Raw genomic sequence first — 21,773 nt, forward strand, 5'->3', positions numbered from 1 at the left:
ATGCAAACACTTTTTTTTAGAAATCAAATATACTTTATTTAATATTATTTAAAAGAAAAATAATCGAACTTTCATTAAAACTAAACTAAATTATTTTGTAGTTTACTCTGGGTATATATGTTTTGTTATGTATATTTTTTTTTGCTAGAGATCTAGTTGATTTATAATTGAGTATATTTTTTTTGTGAGTTTGGTATATTTTCAGTTTATTTTTTGTACGTTTTAGTAGGTAGTGTGTAGATGTGTGAGATATATTTTAGGTTGATATCTAATTGATTTTTTACTTTTATTATATTTTTTTGGTAAATATAATTTTTTAGTTTTTTTTTACACATTTTATAATGTTGTGATAAGTTTTTCGATGTTATTCTTTTGTTGTTGTCTTTTTTTTTGTTATTTTTCTTGTTTATTTTGGGTTTAAGTCATATGTTCTCATATATATTTTTAGTTTATTTTTTACACATTTTATAATGGAGTAAGAAGTTTTTCAATGTTATTTTGTTGTTGTTTTTAAGTTTATTTTTTGTTGATGCAACACGTTGATGTTTAGTTACTACAAAAAAAATATTGATGTTTAGTTGATTTGCATATTTTTTCAACACTGTGTTGTTGTGGGGCTGCTGTCTAATTGAGTTTATGTTGCTTTTTGTGTTGTTTAGATTTATGTATAGATGTTTTCATGTTATTTTTTTTAATTGTTTAAGTTTATATATAGTTGTTCTGTTGTTGCGTTGATGTTTAATTATTGTTTATTTGTTTTCAGATATATTTTGATTTTTTTTAAAAAAAAAACATGTTAGTATGCTATGGGTTGACTTTTAGTTGTTGTCCAATTATTGTTTTTTGACGTGTTAGTATATAGTAGGTTAATGTTTAGTTGTTTTCAATTGTTTTTTTTAATTTATTTTGGATATATATTTAGTTGTTTTAAGATATGTTTTTAATTTATTTTTGACATATTAAAAAATGCAAGGAAAAATTGTTTTGATGTTGGTTTGTTGTTGTTTTTTAGTTTATTTTGAATTAGTGCAATGAATTGATGTCTAATTGCATTTTTAACACTGTGTTATTGTGATGTTGTTGTCGTGTTGCTTTCTTGTTATTTGTTTAACGTTTTGTGGGTTGATGTTTAGTATAAATCGTATTTTTGTAATTTTGAAACATTAAAATCGTATTTTTAAAAACATTAAAATCCTATTTTGAAATATTTTTACAGTGAAAATGTAAAAAAATCGTAAAAATTGAGTATTTATGAACCCTAATTTTAAACTAGTATAAATAAAGGACATGGATTTAAAAAAGGGAAACATTTTCTCCATTGAATTCAAGATTGATAATGTCCTTAACAACATCAACATTGTTGTGATATATTCGACGAAGAGATTCTCGTACAAGATTCTTAGACCATCTCGTGGATGGTGTATAATTTTTACAAAATTTAATATGTATGAATGATATATTTGGTCTATTTTTTGTATTTGTATTTCAATAGACAATAGACGAAGTACAAACTAGCTAAAAGAAATTAATATAGCTATTAGTGTTTATTAAAAATATACAAAAAAACAATTAATTTTTTTATTAAAAGATATATTAAAAATTATTAATTTGTATTAATGAATGACAAAGAAATAATTAATAAATGTGATATTTATTGTGGATCAAATTTTGACCATGTTATATTTTGTGCCAAATTTAGTACAACTTTTAGCACGTGTCAAATTTAGTACAACTTTTAGCACACTATTAGAACAAGTTCTTTATAAAGTGAGTTATATTTTAACAATGCATTACTAATTTAGCACTCTATTGAAAATGGTGTAAGAATCCTCTTTTAACTTTCATTTTTTGTATTTTATTAATGTATATTTGCATGAATAATATTTTACGCAGCTAATGTATACCTTGACAAACAAGAAACAATACTACCAAACAAAACACTTTCTTGTTTGTAGTTCCGCCACCATTTCAACCCTTTATTATTTATTTAATCGTTATTAATAGAATGCTATTTGAAGATATTTAATTTGAATGGAAATGCTTTTGAGTGTCGGTATAAATTAAAATATTATGAAAAAGTGTTTAAATATATTAGAATATATTGTGCAAATGGTGGATCCAACAAGAATCAAAAGTTAACAACTACAATGATTCTTATTCTCAAATATAAAGAAATAAATATAAAGCTTTTTATTCACAATATAAATAATTTTCTATAGCACATGCAATACAACACTATATTTCTTTCTTTTATTTTACATACACTAACAACATCTAAGGGAAAACGACCCTCAACTCATTATTGCATAACGTAAAACAAATACAAAAAATTACTAATCACAAGACCCTTGTGTATATAGATATCGCCATGGTCGCATCAAGATGATCAACTTCAATGGTGAAGTTGCAACGAGCTTGTCTAACGGCATGGCCTTTTATTCTCTTAATAATTTATCTAAAAATGATGAAAAACGCAAACAAAAAGGGGGTGTGTACTTCTATATATTATACACAACTATATATGCGTAACGTAGTGTAGGTGTAGCTATATACGTTGTATATGTGTATATGTGGTTGTGTTTATAGGAATAGAGCGGAAGCAACGAGGAAGATTAGGGAGTAGTAAGTGAAGCTAATCTTGGGAGCTGCAAAACTGGTTGAATCAATGGTGTTGACTGCACTGCCTCTGTTGAGTGGGCTGGGAGTAGTGGCACCGGGTGTTTGGCCAGAAGGTACAGCAGGGTTTCCTACCACAGTGTTTGAGGTTAGAACAACAACAAACCAGTTGTCTTCCGAGCCAATTCCAGCCACGGTGAACGTGGTGTCATTGAGATAAGTCCCGTATTGGGAACGCTTGAGGTCAGAGAGGGCGAGGCTCGGGACTGATCTAGGAACGCAAACAGGCAATACAACGCCGTCGGTTGTGTTGGAAACGATCAAGTTGCATTTGGCTAAAAGCATTGGGTAACTAGAGAGGCGGAACTGAGGCTCAGTGACTGGTGCGAGGATGGATCCTGTGGTGTTTGTGCAGGGTTGATCCTGGAACCGGTCTGCGAATTCCCCAGCAAAGCACTCAGCTCTGTCATTCTCTACCAGCTGTGTTAAGTTTAGTGAAGCCCGGTGAGTGTTAATGCCTCTAAGAATAAGATCTTCCTCATCGTTATCTGCACGAAAACAGTGGAGGTGTACTCCATTTGACTATATTGCTAACACATTTTGATATATATAAGAGAAATCAAATTCAAACACATATAATATATGTTCATACAGGAATCAATTTAATAACAGCGTGCAATAAAAATAGATTATTCAATCATGGTGTTTTGTTCGCCTTTATCCAGAGAAAAAAAAGGAAAATGGTGTTTACGCAAACAAATCAAAGGGTGTATGGATGTGCTCTCAGTTTATAACAGTAAGATGGAAGCAATAAACAAAAACACAAAGTGATAAATCTTGGGAACAAAGTTGGCTATGTTGACTGAATTGCCTGTATCGAGTGAAGTCTGGGCAGGTGCGAAGCTTCCCTCAGCTGTGTTTGTCGTCAGAACAACAATGATCCAGTTGTCTTCAGAACCGATTCCAATGCCAGTAAACTTGGTGTCGTTAAGATAATCCGAGTACTGGGAACGTGTGAAGTTGGTGAGGACGAGACTCGAATCCAAGTTTGGAACACAGGCAGGCAGTACAGCCCCATCCCTTGTGTTGGAGACGTTCAAGCGGCATTTGTTCAAGATATTTGGATAGTTAGCGAACTGGGGTTCGGTTCCTGGCACGGTGTTGGCACCTGTTGAGTTTGTGCAGGGTCGATTCTGGAACTGTTCAGAAAGTTCATCGGCAAGACACTCTGCATTGTCATTCTTCACTAAAGCTGTCAAGTTTAAGGAAGCACGATATTCATTGATGCTTTGAAGAAGATGATCTTCCTTGTCTCCTGGAAAACAGTGGAGATATCTCAGTGTCAAAATGAAAACTTCAAAGATAATCTAGAAAGCTTATAACCTTATTCGAATTCTGTCAGTAAACTTTAGGATAAAATACACTTATCCTTGTGGTACCATCTGCAGAAAATGAATTTGATCTGAAACAACTTCCTTTGTGCAACAAAAATATTTAATGCTTTGTTAGATCTACTAATATATATTTTTCTATACACAAATCAATGAAACATGTACACCAAAGCAACTTAGAAAGAAAGCCTTGGCAACGGTAAATAGTTGAACCATGCAGTAGACCTAACCGTTATAATTAAATAATTTTGATTTCAATGGGAATTTCTATAAACTTCAAAATATTTCACAGTTATGTTAGACCAATGGACCTTTACTTTCTTTTTTTTCCCCAAATTCCAGGTTCCCTAACCAGAAAAATGGACAATCCCTTTTACAATCTCCACCCCAACCCCACCCAAAATAGATATACCATGAACATGTTTTCCATACTAGCTGAGGAAACTAGCTTTCATCTGGTACTCGGTCTTCCAATCTTAAAACTTTATAAAGATTAACTAGGATAGCAAATCAAGAGGTAGGAAAAGCTAGAGTATTACCAGGCAGGTCAAGACGAGAAATTTATAAAGATTAACTTGTTTAGTTAAGAGATGGTTCATCTTTGTATGTTTTATTGTTAAGAAGGGAATAAATACATGGACATCATAGGATAACAATGGTTCAACATGAGAATGACCCCACAGTCCCTATTATCACATAATTAATATTCTACTCTTTCCACTTAATCCAAATCCAATTTTGAGGCGGCAAAGTTCTAAATTTCACCAGGAATTACAAAAATATCACAAACCATCATCATTTGGAAAACTAAGTTAGAAAAATTGACATAACACCAAATACAGATCTAGTTAGAGCCCAAAAACTAAGAAAGTGAACATAGCCTAACTACAGTTAAAAAAATGCTCATTTAGTCTACTTTTCAAGCAACAAATTCTTCTAAAATTAATTTGTAAATTTCAAAATGAACTTGATTTAAGCAAAGTAAAACCTTATTGCTTGCATTTGCAAATAAACAGATCTATGCTAGTACTATACATATCTAAAGATAATATCTCTGTTTCTTCCCCATATCAAATAAGCCAAACCCAGATCAATATTTCCTACTTATTAGATCTAATCCCAATATGATTCCAGCTATAACATCAAACTTACAGTAAAGAAACCCATACACACAAACATAAATGTATTTATATATATATATTTCTTGACCCAAAATGTGATAGTTCAAGCACCATACTATATTCATTCACATCAAAATGAAAGCAATTTTAAACAAGCACGATACACAACAATAAAAAATCAAATGCAAATTCCGTTCTCGATAAACCCATTAAAAGAAAAATGAACTTACCATGGTCGTCGCACTTAACCGAGTGGCTCAGCAAGAGAATAGAAGAAATGAAAAGTGGGAGGAGAAGAGAACGAGTGAAAGACCCCATTGATGAAAGAATGAGATCTCAGAACAGAAAAAGTAAAGATTTTTTCTTTCAAAGTTAGGATTTTTGGGGTAAGAGACGAACTATTGTTTGCTATTGTTTTGTTCTTCTTTTGGGTTTGCTTTAAACAGAAGCTGTGTTGTCGAAGCTTAAATAGCATGAAAGTGTGAAGAAGACAGGTTAGCTAATCAAGCCGAAACGACGACGTTTTTTGAAAGGCCACGTCGGTCAAAATACGCTGTCTGTTTTCTGGTTTGACTTTTACGTTGATTATCTTAAATACAAAGAAAATGATAAGTTAACCACAAATTCTTCAAACAACTATTTATTTGCAAGATATACCTAGTAATCTAAAAATTAGAAACCTATGCATCAAAACTGATTTGGGACACCACTCACATTTAAAAACACACTCTTTGTTTCTATGCTATGTTTGGTAGAATGGAAAAAAATTAGGGAGAAAAGAAAAAATTAGTAGGAATTTTTTTTTTTAAGATGGACAAAAAGGATGGTTTATACTCTAATTGTTTGATAGAGAAATGAAAGAAAATTATATTATTTATAATTACTTTTATACTTTTTAAATTGTTCATATAAAATTTAAAAAATAAGAATACATTAGAAATTGAATAGTCTTTTTCTTTTTCTAAAATAAAAAAATTTCCACTTAGTTGAACCCACCTCATTTTTTTTCCACTCTTTTATCTCAAACCAAATATACATTTATTTATTTTTATTTCTTTTCATTTTTCTTTCCAAAATTTTTATTATTATCTTTTTTTTCCCTCTAACAAACATAAGTTGTTTGTATATGCCTCTCACAAGAACTCTCTCTTCTTCAGCCAAAAACTTCATGCAATTGTCGATTTGGCCAGAGTTGGCCGATCTACGAAGCTTTTGGTCGGAGGACAGAGAGAAATAGAAAGAGAGTGTTTTTGAGATGTAAGTTGTATTTTTGTCATAAATTAATCTAGATGAATAAATTTGCAATTTATAGATTATGGGGCATATTTTAAAAATAAAAAGTACTTGCAAGAATAGAACTTTGAATTTTCTAAATAATAAGACTGCTGACTAGTTGTAATTGTATTGTGATTAATATGTTGTCAAATTTTGTCGTACATTTTTTGTACGTCTTTTTTTTCTTCTTCTGTTATCTTCCACACGTTAATATATATGGAAATAATAATAATATTTAAAAAAAAAGAGAGAAAAACTTAAAGATGATAATAATAAGTTAATGAAGTTGAGATAACTCAAAGAAGAATAATGCATGCATGCATGGTCGAATTTATATGTTTGGGATGGATTGAAGAGAATTTGACCATTATTCGAAGGGTTAGTTATTTAAATTTCGCTATTTTTGACAATTTAAGCGCCGGATAATCTTCGTTATCCTTTACCTCACGGAAACATTTTTAATAATTTTTTTTAATTTTAAGATTTGTGTTTATCTTTAATAATTAATATGACAAGTATATGTGAATGAGAAATTATATTTTTTTTTAGGGTAGAGAAATAATTTTTGTTAGTGATTAAGTTGATATTATTCCCTTCCCTTCCCTTCCCTATATATTACTATATGCCAAAACACATTTTCGGGATATTTTTGTAAAGATATTTATATATTAATAAACAAAATATCTAACCAGATCAATCAATCAAGTGACTAAATATCTTAGTAAAATGTATTTATAAAATTTAGAGATTGAATTAGTTACTATGACAATTTCTCTTATTAATTCGTTCATAGTTAAAATAATTAACTATCTTTAATTAATTTGCCCTTCATTTTTTAGTTAATCATTAAATTTTACTTTATGACAAGTTTTAATATATCTTTTGGTAACATACAAATAGGTTGCTCAAAAGCACTTGAAAAAAATAAAAAAACTATTAGCAAATTCTAGAAACATATGAAAAGAATGATGGTTGTGTTTTGATTATTAAACAAAGACTAAATAGACTGTTCATTTATTTTGTATTATGAGAAATGAAAGAAAAGGATATAAATATATCTATATAGATAACGAAGGGGACCAGGTCAAGCCAAAAATGGAAGCTAGCTAGATTTTCAATAAGATTTCATGAAGAAGAAAATAAAATCCAATACGTGGCTGATGAACATGAAAAAAATGAGATATAATAATAATAATAAATTTCAAGCTTAGATTTTCAACATTTTTTGATATTTTCTTTGATAAAAAAAAAAACTTAGCACGTTCATGGGTAAACGTTCATAATTGGAAGGGAGAATTTTGAAAATTATAATAACAAAAAGTTGATTATCTGATTTAATCAATCTAAATTATGGAGAATGTTCTTATTATTTTCTTTTAGCTAATCACGTACGTAACATATACAAAGAAAAGTCATGTTATTAATTGTACAAGATAGATTTTGTTTCTAATGTGTTGAAAACAAATCATTTTTGTATTAATCTTCAAAAAAACGACTATACATAATAATAATAATCACAATTCAAATTTTCCTTTTTTTTCCTTCTTTCTTCATTATTGGTAGGTCAATGGAGTTCGCCTACAACCTACTAGAACTTTAATCTTTGTACACAATTCGGCCCACCAATTCAAATCAAACAAATAAGCCCATTCGAATAAGCTAAATTACATTAATAAATTTGTTTATCCATATGCTTATGCATACTCTTCCTTTAATATAAACAATTGAAACCAGTAAGAGATAGTTTTATTATTATAATTTTTTAGGTCTTCATCTAAAAATTAAATTTCATTATTATCTCTCACGTAAACATTTCTTTTTGAGATTAATAGTCCCCTGGTACTAGTGGATTCTTTAGATAACAATCGAGAAATTACAGGTCAAGTTCTCATTTTATTCTATCAGTAATACATGTGGATTCCTTAATGATAAAGTGGGACACGAGAACATCGTTAATCCTTTTTTGTTTATAAAAAATATGAACAATTGGAATTTAGAAAACAAAAGTTATCAAAGAGTACTACAATTAAGTACTCCTAATCTTTTATCTTGCATTATACTCACTCCAATTTATTTATTTATTTTATTAATTTCTCAATTAACCAAAGTGTTTGCTTCTTAGTTTGGTTAGGGTTTAATTACGAGCATGGTAACAACAATAACGCTTCGGACATTTGTTTTTATCAAATCTGATTGATTAGCTGAGTTGTTGTTATATGTAAGCATTGAATTGGCTAGAGAGACTTTTTTATTTTATTTTATTTTATTTGTGGCTAGAGAGAGATAGAGAGAGAGAGAGAGAGAGACTTACAAAGATAATTAAGCATTGCAAATTGGCAATGAAATTTGATGAAAATAATTGATGATTATTAGCTTTTATTTTTTCCACGCGCAAAATTAAAGGTTAATATTTATTGTACTCATTCATTATACTTGTTTTATAGCGGTTGGTGAGTATTGACAAAAGGTTGTAATACAATAATATTATTACACTTTATAAAAGAAGGAATAATGTTTTGGCTCCCTATTTTCCTGGCTCATATAATAACGTGAGTGACTTTCTTTCATAATGTACTTTAAGAAAAATGAAAGATGTAAATTTTCTATGTACAGTACTACTATTACTACTATATACATGCTCTCCTAAAATTACTGCAAACTCATTTTGTGTTGCTTGGACTTTATTGAGCAAAAATGCACATTTTAACTAGGGTTGTACAAAAAATTTTACAACCCGCCCCGTCCGAATAACATGTCCAAACTAACTCAAAAAAATCGACAAAAAATGTAATCCGAAAAACCCGACATTCATTTCAAACCGCTCAATTATTATATTGGACGGGTTGAAATTTTTGACTACCCGCACCAATGTAACTTGACCTGTCCAATTAATGACTTGTCACTTTTTTTTAATTTTATATTTTTTTAATTATTAATTATATGTATAAAACTAAATTCAAATTATTTTTTTTATAAAAAAAACCATATATTTTAAAGTAACAATTATTTTAGTTACAAATACAAACAAAAATAATGAAAATAATAAAAGAAATTAGTGAAATATTATTTTTTTTAGAAAAAAATTTGAAAAAAAAAGTTTCGACGGTTTGGGCCACTCAAACCAATGGTCGAATTGAACTTCAATTTTTTTTAATAGGGTAGGTCACGGGTTAAAAAATACCAACCCATTTATAAGTTTAGTTTTGTCAAAAATCCATAAAACCTGCCCAAATATCAATAAACACTCCTAATTTTAACCTTATGTGAGATTTGTATTTGCTCCTTGAATAATTTTAGCCAGTATTAGACTTGGTTCCATTTTAACCTTTTATAAAATTTTGCTCCACCAAATTACTCATAAGGATAACATGTCAACATTACATAGATTACTTTTTCAAAAAAAAAAATTATTTATTTTAAAAGAGTAGATAAATATATATAATATTATCTTCAATCCATACAAAGAGAAATTACCATTTTGACTTTCTCTAATTAAGTTTACTACTAAATTTTAACCCTAAAGTTAATTTTTATTTTAAAAAAACCTAAAAAAATTCTATATTATTTAAATAGTAAAAAATGACCTCCTCGACATGTTTTTAGTCAATTTGTTTTTTTGCAAAGATAAAAATACTTTCACTTAAAATACACTAATATCTTTTATATATATATATAATTTATATATTTGATCAATAAAATATAGAATCTAAAATAAATAAATCAAATAAAATTATATTTATTTTAGTTTTGGATTCCATATAATTTGTTTTAGCTTTATTAATCAATTTTATATATTGTCTATAACATATTATAAATATATTAATGTATAAAATATGATAAATATAATTTTTTATTTCTTTTATTTTGGTTGAATTTATTTTAAATTTTAAGTTTTGTTAAATTATTTTATGAAAAATAAATATATAAATACATTTTAAGTAAAAGGATTTCTGCCTTCTTTTTTTTTTTTTAAATATTACAAAAAACAGATTAGTTTTTTTTTTTACAATAATATAAAGTTATTTTTATTCTAGAGTTAAATTTGGTAGGACAGGTCTCGACTTCTCAAAGAAGTTTTTGTACTGTAACTCATCATAATTTTATGTTAAAAATCTCTTATAGTGTCCGAAATTATTTCAATTGTGTTATTTGAGCTATTAAATCGTAGTTGATAAAAGAGAAATTCCAGGGTATACTAACTTTTTGCTATAAAATTTTAATTTTACGGTACAAGTTTTACTCTTTTATATTTATATTCCATTTTTTCAATTATAACAAATATAAAATTTTCAAAAGTACGGTCTCACTTAAAACTAATACATTTTTGGTTATGTTTGGTAAAATTTTTGTTTTTGAATTTTTTAAACACAAAAATGGAAATATTATTTTATTTTTGTTTCTCTATTTTAAAAAAATAAAAATATATTTGGTAACTATTTTTATTTTTTGTTTTTAAAAACAAAAAATAATAAATGTGTTTGATAATTTTTATTTTTATTTTTTGTTTCGGGTGTTGATTTAAATAGGAGAAGAAAAAAAATGGAAAGTTGAAAACGGTTTAAAAAAATTTTGAAAGTAAAAAAATTCTATTTTCAAAATTTAATAAATTTTAATTAAAATTTTTAAAAAATAATAAATAAAAATAGAATTACCAAACACATTTTATATTTAATTGTCAAATTTTTAATTAATTAAATAAAAAACTATTTTTTTAAGTGTTACCAAACAACACATTTGTTATTTAAATGTTGTTGTCTACTGGCATTCATGGTTTGCTTCTCATATCATATCTTCATTAATTCCTTATCATCATTTTCATTGTACTCATATAAATATATATATATATATATTAGGTAGAAGTAACGTACAATGCACGTTTGCTTAGTTTTAAAGTTGTAAACATTGTTTATAATTTTAATAAAAATTAGTTCAGTGTTTTCAATATCATATATATAATAGAATGAATTATAGTTCTTGTAACGCCCTAGTTACCCCAGAACAGTTACGGTGAACCGGAAATTTGACCCGCTACCCGAGTCCTTTGGTTAAAAATGTGCTCTAAGTACAATTAACAAGTTAAGGTGGAAAACTAATAAAAAGGAAATGGTATTTTTCATTACAAACTGCTCTGCAGAGCTAATCAAAACATTTACAAGTTGTTCCCAGTACAAATAGTCATTACTGTTTCAAATTTACAACTCCCCTGACCTAAGCGGCAAAAATAAGGTAAACCTCCTAGTTCCTCTGAGAACGCCTTGGCCGTGGTGGTCAAGCGGCCGCATATGTACACATCACCTCCTAAGCTCTCCACTCACAGTTGGGTGAGCTTTTCTTTTCCTTTACCTACACCACATAGCACCCATGAGCCAAGGCCCAGCAAGAAAAACATAATAAAACATGATATAATATCAACAATGACCGTAATAGTCATTCAGGACCAACAGTCCAAACAAATAGGTGACAGTCGCAAATGTGGGTACAGCACCCTTTAGCCATGTGATGATAAGATCACCAGGGCTTAACTAGTAAGTGAATCTTTCATAAGTTTGAACAGGATAGGTGTATGGTGAATGATCACCAACATAACCCTCCTCATGACCTTAGAGTCATAACCCTGGAACAGCGTTCCCTAGCCATGTGACAAGCAGTCACCGGGGTCTCATGCCCTGGCTCTGAATACCTAGTCTTAGACTAGCCAAGCGCTTTTAAACTCATCGACCTTAGAGTCGGTCCGGTGTTAATGCCTTAGAGCCATTCAACACTGATATCGATTAGATCTAATCTTCATTTGGCTCGATGTTCTTGACGCTATGTCATTCCTGACTCTTAGGTCAGTGTCCCTGACTAGTCAGTGCCATATACAGGTAATTAACATTCACTAGTATTTAATATGCAATCCATGTCCACATTTATCAATCAACATGCCTCAATACCAAACTCGCATGTCACATATACACAGGGTACAGTTTTCTTACCTCAGGTTCGAGCGAGAAGTACAGTAAGGACGACCCCTGAGAACGATCGATCTTTAGTTCCTTAGCGGTTACCTAATCACAACCAATTATAACCTCCATTAATGAGAATCAACATAGATAGGGTCTTAACCTAAGCACCACTCTCGGGACCTCGAAACATGCCCACACGGTGAGTAGATTTGATCCCGGGCCTTAAGGATTGAAACCCCAAGTCAAAAACCCTTAAAAACACTCAAAACGAGACTTGGAAGGAGCAGGGTAGCGCTACAGCGCTCAACCCCTAGCGCCCCAGCGCTATACTCAGAACCACCAACATGCCAAAAAGCCTCCTGAGGAGCGCTGTAGCGCCCTAGGGTGGGCGCTATAGCGCTACCTCCAGACCCAAACTCCCCTAAACCGACCTTCTTCATTTCCTTTGATTCCAACCTGATTCCCAAGCTTCCAAATCCCATTCTTAATGCCAAATGAACCCAAAAACCATCCTAACACATCCCAAACATCACAAGCATAGGAACCCTAGCCAAAACTCCCAACAAAACCAAGAATTCACCTGAGAAATCTCAGCTGCAAAAAAAAGCCAAAACAGGGCAAACCAGAGAATTCCATGGTTAGAAACTTACCCAAAGCTCAGCTTATGATGCTCCTCAATGGTGGAACACACTCCCAAACTCCCAGGGCTTGCTTCCCAAGCTAGAATCCTCAAGATTGGTTCAAAAATCACAAAGAAAGGTGAAGAGAAGAAGGTACGGGAGAATTCTTAAACATGCTCTATTTTTACTTCCTTCTTTCAGCTATCAAAGGATATATCTATCCTAGGGGTGAAATGTCCATTTTACCCCTAGGTCAAATAATAGTTTCTAAAGGCTCCCAAGGGCATATTTGGTACTTTCCTCCTATCTCGTTAATCATAATTAACGCTCTCCAATTCCCGCTATTCTCAATAATCTCAAACACCAATGATTCACATCCCGTTACCCTTTAATACCCGGTAACGCTCTAATCATTAAAATCACCCCGAGACTCAACCCAGGCCCCGGTCTTAAACCTGTTGTGACTAAACCGCTAATCAATAATCCAAGATTGTCTCATGCCGAATAGCTCGAACCAACCCACATTATAATGTGGTCTCAGCACATATCATTGACATGCATACAATCATACAATTATACCCTCAACGGGCTAAACTACCATCACACCCCTGTAATTAAAACGTGGATCCACATGCATGCATTTAACATCATATTATAATATAATTCACATATACATGCATAATATCATATAATGGAGTAATTAAACAAGTATGGCCCTCCCGGCCTACTAATCCCGCCATTAAACATCATCGGAGAATTCAGGACATTACAGTTCTATATTATATATAAATATTTATATCAATAATCTCTACATATATGACATCTAAACACAACATTGACATATATATATTTACATGACTACATGGCATATATATAAAATACAATAATTTAAAAAGAAATTAATAATAGAAATAAAATAAGAATAGAAAAAGTACTAGTTGTGGATGCTCAACATTTCATGCTTGGAGAAGACCCAAAACAAGTGCCAAGGTCCCATAAGCGCCTAATTATGTGATTGAGCCGCGACGCCCCCGGACCACCGTTGTCTTGCACCTGCCACACACTTAGCGAGGCCACACCTTGCGTGCACCTGACGGCCTCACAAGTGAGGGGCCTCGCGCCTCGCTGGTGAAGCGCCTCGCCGCACCTGGTCGCTAGTGGAGCGCCTCGCTACACCTGGTCGCTAGTGGAGCGCCTCGCTACACCTGATGGCCTCGCTAGTGGAGCGCCTCGCTGCACATGATGGCCTCGCTAGTGGAACACCTCGTAGCACCTAATGGTTTCGCTAGTGAGGGGCCTCGCGAGATGATGCCTCACCCATGCCTCGGCCGCGCGCATGAGGCCCCGTACCAGGCGGCCTCGCGAGGCGGCGTTTCGTCCACGCCTCGGCCGCGCGCATGAGGCCCAGCACCAGGTGGCCTCGCGAGGCGGCATCACGCACACGCCTACGGGCGCTGCACACAAACAACCCAAGGGCTCCTCCTCGCACCTGACACCTCAAGTGGATGTCTCCTCTGAAGGTCTACCAAGACTTCAACATTTAGAGGGAAAGACCCAAGAATGATTCAAAAGGATCATGCTGGTACAATCTTGTACGAGGTACGGCCTTTAAGACCCCGTACGCTTGATCCTAGCACTCATGCTGGACAAGTAGTTGGAGCATTAGGAGAGAGGACATGGCCTGCATGCTCCCAGCCAGATGTCAGAGTCGACACCACTACCACCTGCACTACTCCTCTGACATTTGTACAGTCAAGTAGTGGAGACATCCTCATGGTCCCTGGCCATGTACTAATATCAACACCACTACCCCTGAAACCACTCTCCTGACAGTGTACCTGTGTACTACTTGGTCCCCAGGACCATCATGTATCCAGGGCCATTAGAGCCCACTATAAAAGAAACCCCAATTCCACATGGAAGGGGGTTGGAAAAATTACTGTAGCAGTGCACCATAATCAATACATGATGATTATTGCAAGGTAAGTCAACTGATTTCACCATTCTTCTTCTGCAATTATTCTTGGAGTTCCTACCTAGATTTTTAAAGCTTTTCTTTTGATAATATCTGCGTTGCAATTTTTCTAACTTAACTTAGTTGACGAGTTCTCACCGTCAACAGTTTGGCGCCGTCTGTGGGAAGCTAAGTACCAAGCTATTGTTCTACCATTACTCCCAACAAGAAGAAATGCCGAGACGTTCAAAGCGACTCAGGGAGCCGCGAGAGGTGGAAGTCCATCTTAACGAAGTTCAGCTGAAGGCCTCCATGAAGGATCCTCCCCCACCCAGGGATATGGAGCCCCCAAGGGACCCTGAGGTTCACGAGGATGATAGGGAGGTCTCATCACCGGCCTTCCCGCCCGGTGAGAATCCTCCAAGGACAACCACCGCACCACCCGGGAATGCCAACGAGTTCCCGCCTCCCAAACCACCACAAGTACCGAACTCCGGCCGGCAGGACCCGGGCCCCTCGACGCGCAGACATGATAAACATCCCCGGGTCCATTCCGTGAGCTCGAGTTCTAAATCTCGGTTCTATGAAGAGGAAATACGTGAGCTGCACCGTAAGAACCAAAGGTTAGAGACCACCCTGGAGAATATGCAAGAGGTGTTGAATGGCTTGTTGCAAGGTAAGTCAAGCGTGACCCTGCCCAAGAGAAAAGAGAAGGGTCAAGAGGGGGCAGAGACCACCGTTCCGGTAGACGATGGGAGGACTCGACTGTAACGCCCCAAACTCCAGGGACCGTTATGGTGTGCCTTGTAAACAGTGCTAAACTCGCTAATCGAGTCATTTGGTCAAAATCGTGAACTAACTATGATTAGCGGTTTAGGGATTAAAAACTTTGGTTAGGATGTAACGTTTCACTAGAACGTTTAATATATATATTGGGATCCCGAAAATATAATTTCAGAGTCTATTACAGAAAATATTTACAACAGGCCGTTCTAAGCGGCAAAACAGGGTTCAATCCCTAGTTCCACTTTAAACCTCGGTCGTGGCGGACGAGCAGCTGCATATGTACACGTTACCACCTAAGCTCTCCAACTCAAGGATGGTCCAGTTTCCTCTTGCCTTTACCTGCACCACGTAGCACCCGTGAGCCAAAGCCCAGCAAGAAAACACAATAGAGCATGATATAATATCAACAGTGATCATAATAACCATGCGGGACTATCAGTCCAAGCGAATAGGTGACAGTAGCCAAAAGTCACAATAATGAGCATCGCTCCCTCTAGCCATGTGACGATAGGGTCACCAGGGCTTAACCGATAAGTGATTCTTTCTTAAGTTTGATTAGGACAGGTGCAAGGTGATTAGTCACCAACATAACCTTCCTCACAACTCTAGAGTCGAAACTATGGACAACGTCCTTTAGCCATGTGACAAACAGTCACCGGGGTCATGTACCTTGGCTATAGTCCTCTGGTCGTAGACCAGGCAAGCGCTTATAGTTCTCATTGACCTTCCGGTCGGTCCAGCACTAATACCCCATATGAGTCATTCAATGCCGACCTCGATTAGAACCAATCTTTAATCGGCCCGGCGCTCACAACGCACTGCCATTTCTGACCCTTGGATCGGTAAAACACGACCAGTGCTCAGCCCGTGGTGAACTCAACTAATAAGTCACAGCTTCACCGACGGATCTGACACCATTGTCGATTCTGACTAATAAGTCAGCGCCATACACAGGTAAGCCATGCCACCAAACATATATCACATGTCCAATGTCCATAAACAAGGTATTTAGCATGCTTACTAACAGATTCCAGTACAATTAGGACCACGCACAACCACAGAGGCTCAAGCTCTGAACGATATCACACCCAGTATACAAAGCATGCCCTAATCACATGTTTCTCACACGTCATATGCAATATATCCCACAATCCAACATGCACCAATAACAGCCATGCATGTCACGTTAATAACCAACCAACATGCATCAATGATAGCCATGCATGTCATACTCAATAATCAACCAACATGCATCATAATAGCCATGCATGTCATACATAATAATCAACCGACATGCACCAAGAATAACCACGCACGTCATACTCAATAATCAACCAACATGCATCATAATAGCCATGCATGTCTCATATACACAGGGTGCAGTTTTCTTACCTCAAATCCGAGCTAGAACCAATATAAGAACGACCCTTGAGAACGGTCAACCTTTAAGCCCTTAGCGGTCACCTAATCATAATCAGATATGGAACACCATCAATAACATGATAACCAAAGGTTTTCAAACCAACATCTAGCCTCCAAGAGATCAATCCAAACTAATCCAAGTAGTAGGGACACTCCCGAGGCCCATAGCTAAGTTCCCGGGGTCAAAACGAGCAAACGGGGTGAAAACAGGGCAAGGGCTACGGCCCTAGCACCTTGGGCCGCGGCCCCTAGAATTTCCAGAGGCAAGCGCCGCGGCGCCCCACACAAGGGCCGCGGCGCCCAGCGAAACAGAAAGGCCACCTGCTAACTCGAGCTAGGGCCACGGCGCCCAACCCAGAACCATTCTCCAACGTGTTTTCAACACTTCAAAGTCCCCAAAAAAACACACCTAAACATTCCCCAATCATCAAAACAAAGTTCCCAAGCTTCCCAATACCTCAAAACCCAAGGTTCAAACGAACTGAAAACTCAACGATTCACAAAATCAATTCAAAGCTTAGAAACTCAGAATAACTCAAAACTTAAACTTCAAGTACCTTTGATTGGGTTGTTTTCCGTCAAATCCTTCGGTTAAGAAGCTTCTATTCTTTCCTAGGATCGCTATGCCTCGACCCTCGCTTGATTCCGATTCCTAGAACTCAAGATATCTTCAAAAACGCTCAAACGGTAAAACGGACCGTCAAGAGAGAGAACGAGAGGTTTCCTAACGTATGTTCTTATCTGACAAGCTACTTCAAGCTTAAGTAACCTCAAATAAAACCTAGTGCTCGGGGTCCCGAAAACACCCCCGGGGATACTATAGTCAAAACTTCCAGAATTCCATCATGATCTCAAATACTCCCAATCCATCACCAAATAAACATTTCTATTACCCCGAAATTGACCCCGTTATGACAAAACCGCTAATCCATTATATATGACCGTCTCATGTCGAATAGCTCGAATATATCTCCATAATAATAAAATCTCATTCACAAATTACGATATGCACCCAATCACAAATATGCCCTTATCACTATAAACACACCCATATGCATGCATTTATCATCATATAATAATATAATTCACATTAACATGCATATGATCATTTAATGTCATGATAAATCAATTATGGCCCTCCTGGCCTCCTAATCAAGGTCCTAAACCTTATTAGGAAATTTGGGGCATTACATCGACACTCTACTAGTAACACCCCCCGAACGAAGCAACGAGAACATCCTAAACCACCGAAGCAGGCCCAGAGGCCAGAGCCGAAGACCAATGCTGCCCCTCGCAACGATGACGAGGTCACCTCAAAGAGAGCACCCTCAGATTTGCGGGAGGAGCTCAACAAGAAGAGGGCGGGTAAAAGGACCACGCCCCCTATGGCACCTCGAGAGGGCAAAGGAAAGGAGGATCTTAACCCGTCCGCTTTAAGGGACTCCCTAAGCAAGAGGAGGCAGGACCTGGACACAGAAATGAGGAGCCTGCGAAGCAAGATCGTCACCGCCTCTCGAGGTCAAGCTTTTGAGGAAGAGTTCGACCATGAGTCACCCTTCGTGAGGGAGATCCAAGCCATCCGGCTCCCTGCCAATTTTAAGGAACCCAATATGACCCCCTATGAAGGAAGCACAGATCCAAAGTACCATCTGGACGCGTTTAACGATCTGATGAAGCTGAGGGGAATTAGTAGCGGAGCCAGATGCCACTGCTTTGCTGTCACGTTGAAAGGACCCGCAACAATTTTCTGATGAATTCCTCCAACAGCACCACGCCGTGCGGGACTACACGATGCCAGGCACCAGCCTTGCCAATGTGAAACAAGGATAAAAGGAGAGTCTGAAGAGCTACATTCACAGGTTCAACATGGAGGCCGCTAAAGTGGGGAGCCTGACCCACCGGGAGTTAAAAATGGCCATTACAGCCGGAGTGTGCCCGAGAAGCAAATTGTGGGATAATATGCTGAAGAGGGAAGTCACCGACCTAGATGACTTCTACGAGAGGGCGCAGAAGTACATTCGTGTGGAAGATGGCCATGCGAACTTAAAGGCAGGAAAGGAGGAGTCCAACGTAAAGCCCCCAGCTAATGAAGGGTTGAATGGAGCAAAGAAGAAAAGGGCGTATGAAGGGTCGAGGGATGATCAACAGAGAAAGACCAAGCGGGGGAGCGGTCATATGGAGACAACTTACACTTTCTATACGAACCTAAAGGATTCCAGGGAGCATATCTACCTCACCAACGAAGATCGAGTTCCCTTCAAAAAGCCCCCACCAATGAGAAAGGACCGGTCCAAAAGGGATCCCAGTAGATACTGCCAGTACCACAAGGATATCGGTCATACCACAGCAGAGTGCATCCATTTAAAGGAAGAAATTGAGGAGCTCATCCGCATGGGGCACCTCGGCCGATATGTCAGGAGAGAAAGGCCGAAGCCGGAGGACGAGCCTGCGACACCCCAGACGCAAGGGCGAGCCCCAGAGATACAGGGGGAAGTCCAAACCATTTTCGGAGGTCCAAGATTTGGGGGAGATTCTCGGAAGGGACGAGATAGGTATGCTAGGGAAGCCAGGCGAAGTCCGCCACCCTTTAATTTCTTTTTAAATATCTATTTTCAAAATTTAATAAATTTTAATTAAAATTTTAAAAAAATAATAAATAAAAATAGAGTTACCAAACACATTTTATATTTAATTGTCAAATTTTTAATTAATTAAATAAAAAACTATTTTTTTAAGTATTACCAAACAACACCTTTGTTATTTAAATGTTGTTGTCTACTGGCATTCATGGTTTGCTTCTCTTTTAGTCACATCATATCTTTATTAATTCCTTATCATCATTTTCATTGTACTCATCTATATATATATATTAGGTAGAAGTGACGTACAATGCACGTTTGCTTAGTTTTAAAGTTGTAAACATTGTCTATAATTTTAATAAAAAGTAGTTCAGTGTTTTAAATATCATATATATAATAGAAAGAATTATAGTTCTATATTATATATAAATATTTATATCAATAATCTCTACATATATGACATCTAAACACAACATTGACATATATATATATTTACATGGCTACATGGCATATATATATAAAATATAATAATATTTAAAAAGAAATTAATAATATAAATAAAATAAGAATAGAAAAAGTAATAGTGTAGATAGTAGTATATATGTATCAACTATTTTTAGTTTCTAATATATCTTGCAATGTTCTTTGATGAATTTTATGAAGAAAAATAGCTACAATTACTTGATAAAAAATAAACTATCACAAAAATTTATAAGATAAAAAAACGATATGTATGTCTTTATTATTTTTAAATAAATATGATTTAATTATTTAAATTATCATAAAATATCTTATTTTGATTTATTTATTTATTTTTGCTTAAGTTTATGTTTGTTATAGCTTTTCAATTTGTCAGTGACAACAAAAAATTATATATTATATGTTTAATATGATATTAAGTTTAATTAAATTTTATTTAAGTTATAAAATGTATGGTTTTATTATTTTTAAACAATTATCATTGTAAAATATCTTATTTTAATTTGTTTAATTATTTATTTATTTAAGTTTAAGTCATGTTTACAATCTACTGTTAAATATAAGAATATTCTGTTAAAGTTAACGAGAAAAAAAATAAAAAACCGTTAAAACCAAGAATTTCCGTTATCTACATATTTTTTTTTATATAGAAGAGATATATATTGTTATTTATTGATAAAAAAATTTATGTGTGTTTCATTTCCAAGAGATAATTGAATCAATTCCATATTTTATAAAAAGTTCTATATATATGATGAGAGTAAAATACTTGTAGAACTAATGTTATTATAACAATATTAATTTTGAAATAAAAACTTATTATGACAATAATTATGATGAATAAGAAAATTTTCTAATTAGTTAGATGATTTTTTTTATAAAAAAAATCAATATAAGATCAAAGCAACATGGTAGCATATGAGGTTGCAACAATTAAATGTTAACACAAACATAAATTCGATTAATCTTAGTAACCTCATATGCAACCTAAGCCCTAGTAATCTCATTAAATGTCATATTGAATTCATATGTTTAATAAAGTTGTTTATATCGTTGCTTTGGTTGCTTTTTTAGATGTTGGTTGATTTGTCAGTTTGATAAACAATGATGAAAAAAGAAGTCATTTGGATCAAACTAAGCAACCTGAGATGCAACCTCAACAATGGAACATCGACAACCTCTTATGCAACCACAACAACCTATTATATGCAACCTGAGCTGCAACTACCTCATAAACCTAATGAAATAGTATATGTTTCTTTTAACTTGTTCTGTGATCATTAAAACTCCTAAGCAACCCATAATTCTCATAAACATTCTATAAAGTAGCCTCTTAAACAACCCTTAAAATTTTTGAAGCAATTATATATGATAATCTATTAAGCAATATATAAAGCATCATATTAAGCAACCCATAAATTAACCTGTTAAGCAACTCTTGAAATCCCTTATGCAATCTTTAAAGCAACTTGATAAACAACTTGTTAAGCAATTATTGAAACTCCTTAGACCACCCTAGATAACAACTTATTAAGCAACCCTCGAAACTCCTTAAACAATCCATAATCTTTATTAAACAACATG

At 34.5% G+C, this 21,773-nt stretch overlaps 1 protein-coding gene across 1 annotated transcript; it reads right to left on the reverse strand.

Annotated features, from left to right (window-relative positions):
* Positions 1-2,167: 2,167 nt before the first annotated feature.
* On the reverse strand, positions 2,168-5,574 carry LOC133819236 (uncharacterized). Its single transcript, XM_062252432.1, has 3 exons — positions 5,359-5,574; positions 3,488-3,931; positions 2,168-3,164 (listed from the first exon to the last, which is right to left on the reverse strand). Exons 1-3 carry the CDS (start codon positions 5,444-5,446, stop codon positions 2,581-2,583), a joined length of 1,116 nt encoding a protein of 371 aa, XP_062108416.1. The 5' UTR covers positions 5,447-5,574; the 3' UTR covers positions 2,168-2,580.
* Between the last annotated feature and the right edge of the window lie 16,199 nt (positions 5,575-21,773).

The sequence above is a fragment of the Humulus lupulus genome, chromosome 2 (genome assembly GCF_963169125.1).
Source record: "Humulus lupulus chromosome 2, drHumLupu1.1, whole genome shotgun sequence".
Classification (NCBI taxonomy): domain Eukaryota; kingdom Viridiplantae; phylum Streptophyta; class Magnoliopsida; order Rosales; family Cannabaceae; genus Humulus; species Humulus lupulus.